This window comes from Episyrphus balteatus, chromosome 2 (assembly GCF_945859705.1).
Source record: "Episyrphus balteatus chromosome 2, idEpiBalt1.1, whole genome shotgun sequence".
Lineage (NCBI taxonomy): Eukaryota > Metazoa > Arthropoda > Insecta > Diptera > Syrphidae > Episyrphus > Episyrphus balteatus.
In genome coordinates this window covers 90,420,543-90,430,750 of record NC_079135.1, presented here as the reverse complement: position 1 = coordinate 90,430,750, position 10,208 = coordinate 90,420,543, and the positions used below count along the sequence as shown (strand labels likewise).

Here is a 10,208-nt window from a genome sequence, read left to right as displayed (position 1 = left end):
AATTTAGCGCGAGCAGCGTACCAGGCTTAAAGGCTTAACTACATACACCACTTTTTGAAAAAGTACAAAAGTAATTATATAAGGGGTATTCACGATGCAAATGGTCTTGTATCGTTGTAAAAGTGCAAAAGTGTAACATTTTCTTAAAATAAAACAACAAAATATGCAGACTACAATTTTTTTTTACACTTTTACGATGCAAATGGTCTTGTATCGTTGTAAAAGTGCAAAAGTGTAACATTTTCTTAAAATAAAACAACAAAATATGCAGACTACAATTTTTTTTACACTTTTACACTTATGCTATATTGCAAAAATAAAATATAATGGTGCAAAATCTGCTGTTGTAGTTGTAGTAGTAGAAAAACAAAATTTAGCAATTTTACACCTTTTTGTTGCACCGGATCGTGAATACCCCTATTGTTTTTAACCTATTAAAAAAAAAAAACAAATAAACAACATTTAATAAGATAATTTAATTAAATGTAGGTAGTTGAAAAAGATTTGCTTTAACTTTCAGCATTGTTTTTCCTTTTTTTTGGCTTTGGTTTAAATTTACAGTTATGTGTTTTTTTTTTCTGAAATGATATATAATTTTAAAGTACTAAATACAACCTTAGTACGCTTTTTCAGAGATATCACCATTATGTGTGATTTTTCACTATTTCACTTTTTGCACGAACTTTTTTAATGTAGTTAAGCCTCCCGACAAACAATTTTGGTTCTATAAAGCTTTACAGATGCAATTGTTGCTTCTGTAAAGCATTATAGAAGCAAATTGTTAGTAGGGCTAATAGCCTATTTTCATTACATTTATGATTGATGGTATCAATTAAAAACCCATCTGTTTTCCTGATCGCTATAACCAGCCCCAACGAAGAAATATCGAATTCAAAACAAGAAAGTTTTTTTTTTGGAAAAAATGGAGATCATTCAGTGCACCCTGCGTAAAAATTTTCTATTTAAAAAATATCCCATAAAATAAATTTCCTTCCGAAATTTTATGTCTAGGTCAGCTATTACATGAAGCCTCAAGAGGCGCGCCTCTTTTCAAAACTAATGAGTGCAAAAGAGAAAGAAGATCAAACAAAAAATTATCCGACCGGAGAGTCGTGGGCCAAAATTCTGAGACTCTTTTTTGACGTTTCTTTTTCCACTCTTTCTTTTTTCAACATTTCCTTTCATTTATTTTTGCTTCTTGGTGGAATACAACAACAACAATACTTAAATCAAAAGAGAAATGTCAAATTTGAGTCTTTGACTCAAGAGGCATCGTGTAATAGTACGCGCCTCACAGAAAGATTATCAAAAGAAAATTCGAAAAAAGAGTCAAGCCTCTTGAGGCTTCATGTAATAGCTGACTAGCAAATTTCTACTATTGGGCTTTTAAGCAATCTGTCTTTGTCTTTTTCCTTTCTATCATAACTGTTTATTAAAGAAGAACAAGAAAAAAACAACCAATCAAATCAAATCAATTCTGAGGAAAACAAACGCATACTGAATAAAACATACGCCACTTTTCCTCAGAATTGAAATGTCAAGATTTTTTTTCTGTTTTTTTTTTTCCTTGAAACTGACGTTTGGCTTAAAAGCCCAATATGGCCTGTCTGTCAATTTTTTTTGTAATTTCCTAAGAATAAGAAGTACAGGAATGGGCGTTTAAAGAAACCAGTGCGGCATTTTTTTCATTTTTACAAAGTAGTGTTAGTTACACAAACACATGTGCATTGAACAAGGGACGGTGTGCAGAAAGATGGTTATTCGCAAGGCGCAACGCATTAACTACACTGACTTAAAAGTGTAAAAGTACTTAAGTGAAAATTTTCAAACATATTTCTGGATGGAAAACTTAAAAAAAGCTTAATTTTTTGATCTAAAAAACAATTTATATACTCTTTTTCACATTAAACTTGCGCTAGCGAGAAAAAAAATAACAAATGGAGAGAAAAATTTCACACAAGGGCGCCCGGCGGTTGCAGCGTCTTACCATCACCAAACAAAAATAAATACACCCCTGTTTGAGAGATTTTCAATTTGACAGCTGTGGATTGAAAAAAATCCAAGTAAAAAGGACACTTTTATTTTAACAAATTTTATTATTTTTATGACTTAATTCTACCAGAAAACAATTCTTAATTATTCTACGATAATCTATTTATATGAATAAATTCACTTTACATACATTTATGTTGCAAATAAAGTGTATTCACATGTGACAGGAAAGGGTCTCTTAAAGGTTATAAAAATATCTTTTGCACAATTTTACACAGCAATACATTATTGTTTTTATTGTTTTATTTGTTTTTTATTAACTAAAACTTATTTTCTCACTATTTAATTCTATAAAAGTTTTTGCAATTGTGTTAAAGAATGATTATAAAGGGTTTTTGAATTTGAATTACACTTTGGTTTTAATTCTATCACACACCAGAATGGCTCGAATGACAGCGTTGAATTTATTTTTGACAGTTTTTTTTTTTTTTCCACGCTATCCTACACTATAAAAGTGTTATACACCCATTCCTGTACTTCTTATTCTTAGGTATTTTCATAAATTTTGGAGATCATTCAGTGCACCCTGTGTAAAAATTTCCTACTTAATTAAAAATATCCCATAAAATAAATATCCTTCCGTAGTCCTATGTCTAGCAAATTTCTACTCTGTGGTAACAACTGTCAAATGGTCAATTTTTTTTGTATTTTCATATTTTGGCACAACACGAGTAAACATTTTTCATTATTTTAGGCGAAATGAACCTAAATTGGAGGAAATATATTCTTTGGTTTGCACAAGAGCATGTAGATTTCCGAGCTGCAGTAAATAATAATTTATATTTTCCATTGTCATCAAGTAAATTCAATATTTTGTCATTTTTATTTCAGGAAATCGAATCTATTGTCAAGTTGTTTGACCTAAAATTCAATAAACTTTGTGAAGATTCTTTGGTAAGTCATTCAATTAAACCATTCTAACCCATTAAATTATATTGTCAACTTATATTTAAGAAACCCTATTGGATTGTCGAACTACCAAATGAAGAAACTGCCATTAAACTTGCTTCCCGATCTGTTTTACTTCGATGCATTCTAGAACTTTGGTCACACTCTACATGTTTGCCAGAATTCCACAAGAATCTTCGTCAGTATGTTTCTCAAAAAGAAAACAACACTGATCAATATTTTCAAAATGATCGAACATTTAAAATAAACATTGAAACATACAACAAACATTTTACCCAAAAAGAAAAAGTCGAAAAAATCGAAACTTTTGATTATCTTCCTTTGGAAGGTCAGGTGGATTTGAAAAACCCAAATGTTGAATGGTGGAATATTGAATTTTATGGTTTAAATCCTCAAGAAGTTCCAGATCAACCAGATGATGTATTCTTTGGCCGATTGGTAAGATTTAAGTGTGAATCTCATTTTATTTTAAATTTAATTTTTTGTACTTGCAGGTGGCTAATGGACAACGTCACTTGATCAAGGAGTTCTCATTAAAGAAGAGGAAATTCATTGGCAACACAAGTATGGACGCACAATTGAGTCTATTAATGGCCAATCAGGCGAAGGTGCAGCCAGGTGACTTAGTTTTTGATCCATTTGTTGGAACTGGCTCATTACTTGTTAGTGCAGCAAAGTTTGGAGGTATATAAAAGAGAGAAACTTAACACATTGTTGCGGTATAAGAAGAGAGAAGGAGGTTTCGGTATCAAAACATGGTTGAGGATTTCCATGGCTGGGAGGGTTAAGGCCACACTGCATCAACGTCAGCAGTGCCTTTGAGGTTCTATCAATGTTAATGTCGATTTTTTTCTCTGGCAAGATCCGTAATGTGGCGAGCTTATGTCATGCATCGCAAGTAGAACAAATCCATGGAATTTTAAATGCCTTCCTTCCCTATCCAAGCAGTTTCTTTACCAATTCTCATCCTAATCCTTTTTCCTGCTAATCCAACTGATGATGGCCATAGACATGGACGAAACGTCATGAAAATTTAAATACTTGTTTTATTTAGACCTGAAGCTCATTCATCAACATAGTCAATTTGTTTGTTTGTTAAACAATTTGCCACAAATTCCACCCTATCTTTCTACTAGCAACATGAGTCCACCTGCACTTGAGAACGTACGATGTGCCATGGAATAAATACATTTTCCCAAACGTATAATACTCTAAGATCTCGACATTAGCTAATCTTCAGGTCCCGATTCTGCAGGTCCCTTTGTCGTAACCTTTTTATCTATCCTATTCTTCGGTACGTTTTCCAAGTGGATGGAAAAAAGCATTTGTTCAAGCAATTCCCAAGAAAGGCGAATCTTCCTTACCATCTAATTACACTGGTCTGCAAGGAAATCCTCCTTTTAATAAAACTATATTTTTCTTGAGGATTTTTGTAGGCTGATTCCGAATCTGAAGTTAGAATTGGCCTAGCACGTCACGTTTTATAGATACATATTCCCGTTAGTAAATCTCAAAAAACACATTTTTTGGTGTTTTCGAAGCAATAGGTACTTTGGCATAAGGTAATCTTCTTCAACTAAATTACGGATTATGAAAGAACTTGTTTTTTTTTCAAATTCAGTTTCAATCTCTTTCCTTCTCCTAGATATTTGGATTTATGTAAGTTTAGTAGGTTTGACTTATCGTACCATAAAGAAACTGAACTTTAAAAATTCATATTTCTTTCTCCAAAGAACAAAAGTATACTTCTCTAATGAATATGGCAAAAACTATTCCTAGGAGAAACAAATCTGAATTTATACAAGGTTGGTTAATCACAAATAAGATATTTCTAAATAAAAATAGTACTTACCTAGTATCTTTAAATGTGTGTTAACTTTAATTAATAAATACAAATTTGGTGTTATATGATAGATCATGTTTTGAGATATAAGTCCTCCAAATTTGAGCTGAATACAAATAATAGTTTTATTTTTGTACAAGGTCAACCGAATCTAAAAGGGTTATTTTCTACTCATACATTTTTAAAAATCATTAAAAAAAATTGTACGTGCTAGAACTTTTCAGAAACCAGGTTAAGATTCAGGAAAGTCAAGTCTTTAATAATTTAAAAAAAATATTTGAAGAAAAAAAAAGATAAATTTTGCAGACTAGTGCTACCGAACAATCGCACTCACCTCCATTTTTTCTAAGCCCATATAAATACTAATTAATCTCCAGCTTAAAAAAATATCTAGAAGAACGAAAGCTTCTCAAAGACTGTCAATACGGCTTTCTTTGCAACAGGCCCACTGGTGATTTGATGGCATATCTTACCGAAAAATGGGATCATCACAACGTAAAGTTGTTGCGCTCAATAGTTCAAAATCTGTCAATAGAGTTTGGTATCAAGCTCTTTTAGCAAAATTGCGTGTGCTTTTGAGATTGAAGATTTACTCCTACAGTGGATTAGCGATTATCTTTCTGTACGTTCAATTCAAGTTGTTTGAAAAAACGTGTGGAATTTAAGGCATCGAAGATCCAAATCTGTCTGCTGTCGTTTAATAGAAATATTCCTCCCCTACCAATATCCCTGAATTGCACATCAATCGGGAATTATATTATATCAATCAGGGAATATAGGATTATTTTTTTTAGTCGAACTACACGATTTTAGAATTTCCTTCCCTTTTCAATATGCAAACATTTATCTCCTACTTAATCCTATTTCTTTTTACTAAACGCTCGCACTGTGTTAAAAGCTAGCATATAAAGTCACAACCCCTTGAGCGTGCGAAAATTATATAAAAAAAAAACTAAAATACAACAAAATACTAATTTAACATACCGACACCTCCTCCTCTCCTCTTGTTTGGACTAAAATTGTCGTGTTAACGCATTTTTTATATTAGGCTTTGTAATGGGAGCTGATATAGATTACATGATGCTTCATGCGAGAGCTCGTCCAAGTCGAATCACACAAAAAGTTCGAGAAAAGGATGAAAGCATTTGGGCCAATCTAAAGCAATATGGTTGCGAAAAGTTATACATCGATGTTGTGGTGTCTGACTTTTCAAATCCACTTTGGCGAGATGCCATCAAGTTCGACAGCATTATAACAGATCGTAGGTTTCCTTCTAAAGACATTGGAAGTGTTTATCTAAATAATGTTATATTGATTCTTTTAGCTCCCTATGGCATTCGAGAATCGATTGAAAAAATAGAAACAAAGACATCCAATAAACAACTGGCACGAAATGAAGATGTTCCACACTATCCCTCCACCTCGCAATATGCTTTGCAAGATTTGTTTTCAGATTTGCTTTCCTTTGCTGCGAAACACCTCCGAATGGATGGAAGACTGGTTTGTTGGGTTCCATTTCATCGGTAAATAGAAAAAAACTTTCAGGTTTAGAATTTGTTTCAATCAATTTTACTTTATCAGAGAAGACTATTCAAAAGAACTCCTGCCACGATCTAAGCACTTGGAACTTGTGGCAAATTCAGAGCAACCTCTAACTGGCCAAACAAGTCGAAGACTTTTGACATACCAAAAGATATCAGAACCAATGGACGATAGTAGCCCCGAAACTGAATTAATAGAATTCCGAGAACGTTATTTCGATAGTGGAATAGAATCAAGGACAGAGCGGAGGACCCGTAGAGCTGAGTTACGTGAAATAGGTCGACAAGAAGCTCTAAAAAGAGGTAAAGTACTAAAAAAGGATGCAAAAACACACAAAACTGAATTGAATAAAAATCGTAGAGCAAATTTATAAGGTAAAGCCATCATTGTTTTCTTTTATTAAATCTCTATCATCCCACTCAAATTTACAATCAAAATTTCTACAAAACGCATCCAACAAATGTGGAATAGCTTTATCAATTGAAATATTCCTCTTTAATTCTTTTGTGAGTGATGTCACACCTTTGTTTTCAATGCCACACGGAACAATATGGTTAAACCATTCGAGATCTGTGTTACAATTAAGACCAATTCCATGAGTTGTAATGTATTGTGAACCATGAACTCCAATTGCACAGATTTTATTATGGCCAACCCAAATGCCAGTGTCTGAGGTGGTTTGTGCATTTGGAATACCCATCGACTTGCATAAATCTATCACGGTGGATTCTAGTTGAGCTACGTACCATCGCATACTTGGTTTGAATAGTTTCAAATGCAATACAGGGTAAGCAACAAGTTGTCCTGGGCCATGAAATGTTATTAAACCACCTCGATTGGTTTTGCAGAAATCAGCTCCAAGAGATTTTAAGTAGTTTTCATCTTTGTCTGTGTATCCTTTGGTTCGAATTCCTATTGTATAGACTGGATGGTGTTCCAGGAGGAGAAGGTAATTTGTGAATGATGTCACATTGTTTGCTGGTTGTGCGGATATTTTTTGTTGCAATGTCAAGCCAGTTTTATAGTCCAAAATGTTTGGAGGACGTAATACTTTTATTAATCGACTCATATGTGATATGTGATATCATACAAATAAGAATTTCGCCATTAAATAATCTGTCACTTGAATCAGCTGTTCAGTTTTTTTTTTTTGACAGAACTTGAACAGAAAGCCGTGTTCATATGTCTGCTTCTACACGAAGACGCAAGGCTCAGAAATTATCTTTTAAATTCCTTTTGATTTTCCCTTCGGTGCATCGCGCGCTTTTACACGTAGGATTTTTTATAAGACGCAAATTTGACAGCTATTTTTTGTTTGTTTTATTTTGTTCTTATTTTCGTATGTATTTTTATTCCAAAATAAGCAACAAAATATACAAAAAACAACTCCAGTCCAGAGTGCTCTATGTGCCACGAAAACATTTAAATAAATTAAACTCTGCGACCGACGAAATCAGACGCTTTTTGGACGCGTTTTGATCGCGTTTTGGACGCGTTTTGGGCGCGTTTTGGACGCGTTTTTAAAGCGTTTTTGGAACGTTTTGGACGCGTTTCGGAAGCGTTTTGAACGCGTTTTGGACGTATTGTGGACGTGACGTGTTTAAAACGCGTTTCAGATGCGTTGCGCATGCGTTTTGAACACGTAGTGAACGCGTTTGTGGACGTGTTTAGAAGCGTTTTGGACACGTTCTGAACGCGTTTTAGACGCGTTTCGTTCTACAAAAACAGTTACCGCTACCCGTAACGCATACCCTCCGGTGTGGCCAAGCCTTAAGTCGACTAGGATTTTTCTATGATATTTGTCACTTTAGTCACGTGCGGCTTACGTTCACACGAGTCGACTTACGCCAAAAAGCTTCCCCGCACGGCAAAATCGACTCGTGAAAAGTCAGCATGAAGCTTATTAGCATGCAGCAGAAGTGAAACGAAAATGTTTGAAGTCTCCGAAGCCAACAGCAAACATGTTAACGAAAAAATACCATCGGGTATTATAGGAAAGTAAATATAATAGGGGTATTCATGCAACCTGGAAAACTTTACCAAATCGCAAAATGGAAAAGTTTACCAAACACGTTTCAAAATGCTGTAAATGGAATTCACGGCGATTTATTTGAAGTCCATTTCTAGTTAGAAACTGAAAAAAAATGATTTAAATTAATTTTTTCTATTTTATTATAGTTTTTGTATATTCCCACCTCTTGTAGTCATTTTAGTTATTCTATCATCAAAACCAACAAAAGTTTTCAACATTTACCAGATTCAGATGATAAACTTTTCCACACAAAATTATGCTGGAAAGTTTACCAGATTTTGGTAAAGTTTTTCCATTTACCATTTACCACGCTACCTGGTTTTATGAATACCCCTAACAAGAATACCTACAAACAAAAAAATGCAAGAAAAAACAGCAGAAAAAAAGTTTTAAAGCAAAAACAAAACAAATTTAATCTCGTTCAAGATTTTAACTAAATGTTGTATGGAAAATTTCGTTTCGCTTCATCTGCGTAATAGGCTTTAGTTGGGAAGTCAATGGGTCTGGAAAAAAATATGAAACCTGTCAAATTTTAAGGAGTGGGGATGAAATCGTCTTAGATAAAGAAAAAATGAGTAAAAAGAACCCAAACCTTTGCAGACAAAATTTTCTCCTTTTTTTAAACAAACAAATGTAAACAACAACACAAAAAAAAAATAAAAAATGAAAATTAATAAAAACCACTTTGTATTATTTTTGATTAAATAAAATATTAAAATAAAATATTAATTTATTTTGAGTATATTACCACCATTAAACGTAATAAATTAAAATAAAAACACAAGAAAAGGCAACAGCGCCATGTTTGTAGTAAAGTAAAACAGAGAAAGCACTACCTTCTGACAGATTTTTGGATAAAGAAATTTTTTTGGCAGATATTTGCAAAAATGGGAAATAGTTTTTTTTTGCAAAATTTCAGAGTACCCAAACAGGAATTGGGTTAAAAAAAAAATTTCTCTGTTTTAGGCAGTACCCAAACAGGCCCAATATGTCGCCATGTCGGCCATAATAACATGTCACTATTTCACCCTGTTGGCACATTCATTGATAAAAGTGCATTCAAGGATTCAACCCATAGAATCCGTTGCGTCGAAGTTTTCAACTGACAGCTCGATAAAATACACACGTTCTTATGGAAAGCGACCCATAAGCGACGGATCGGACGGAGGCCGACGGAATCGACAGAAGAAGTAGCTCAACTTTCTACTTTTTCATGCGTCGTATCCTTTGACATTGATTGTCAAAAATAGATCAGTTCTTTTTTTTGTTTCTGAACTGTAGAACTAAGAACTGTGTTCTTTTCTTCTCCGATTTTATGAATTGTGAACTTTTATTGTTCATTTGTGAAGAAATTGAAATAAAAGTAACATAATGATATATATAATAATATATATCAATTAAATATCTAAATTCTGTTGTAGAGTTCTATTTTACAATGCCAAAGTCATACCTACAACTGATAATCTATTATAAAAAATTGTTTTTAACTGAAGAACATGATAGTACCTACATGAAATCTAGTCGCACATTTTATTTTATTAAAAAAAAGAAGAAGGCCACTAAAGTGACAGTCCCCATAGAAAAATCCTAGTCGACTGACATATCATGCATCTAAAATCGACTAGTGAAAATTCTGCATAAAGGTGGTTGGCTTTCGTATGTACTTCAAAATAGAAACATGGAAAAGAAATATAATAAGTATGTTCAACGAGGATTTTTCTAGATCAGAACAGGACAGGACAACACAGTTTCGTGAGAAACGTCTGAACAAGTTAGAACAGTCATTTAAACGTCAGTTGTCAAAATAAAAAAAAAAAAAAACAAATTGTA

General features: G+C 33.2%; 2 protein-coding genes across 2 annotated transcripts; one reads left to right on the top strand and one right to left on the bottom strand.

The window, feature by feature from the left end:
• The first annotated feature begins 2,670 nt into the window (after positions 1–2,670).
• On the top strand, positions 2,671–6,725 carry LOC129910062 (tRNA (guanine(10)-N2)-methyltransferase homolog). Its single transcript, XM_055987310.1, has 7 exons — positions 2,671–2,817; positions 2,884–2,946; positions 3,007–3,399; positions 3,456–3,645; positions 5,853–6,065; positions 6,129–6,327; positions 6,386–6,725. The coding sequence occupies exons 1-7, from the start codon at positions 2,752–2,754 to the stop codon at positions 6,717–6,719; spliced, it is 1,458 nt and encodes a 485-aa protein (XP_055843285.1). The 5' UTR covers positions 2,671–2,751; the 3' UTR covers positions 6,720–6,725.
• On the bottom strand, positions 6,713–7,417 carry LOC129910075 (putative lipoyltransferase 2, mitochondrial). Its single transcript, XM_055987328.1, has one exon. It carries the CDS (start codon positions 7,413–7,415, stop codon positions 6,714–6,716), a length of 702 nt encoding a protein of 233 aa, XP_055843303.1. The 5' UTR covers positions 7,416–7,417; the 3' UTR covers position 6,713.
• Positions 7,418–10,208: the final 2,791 nt, after the last annotated feature.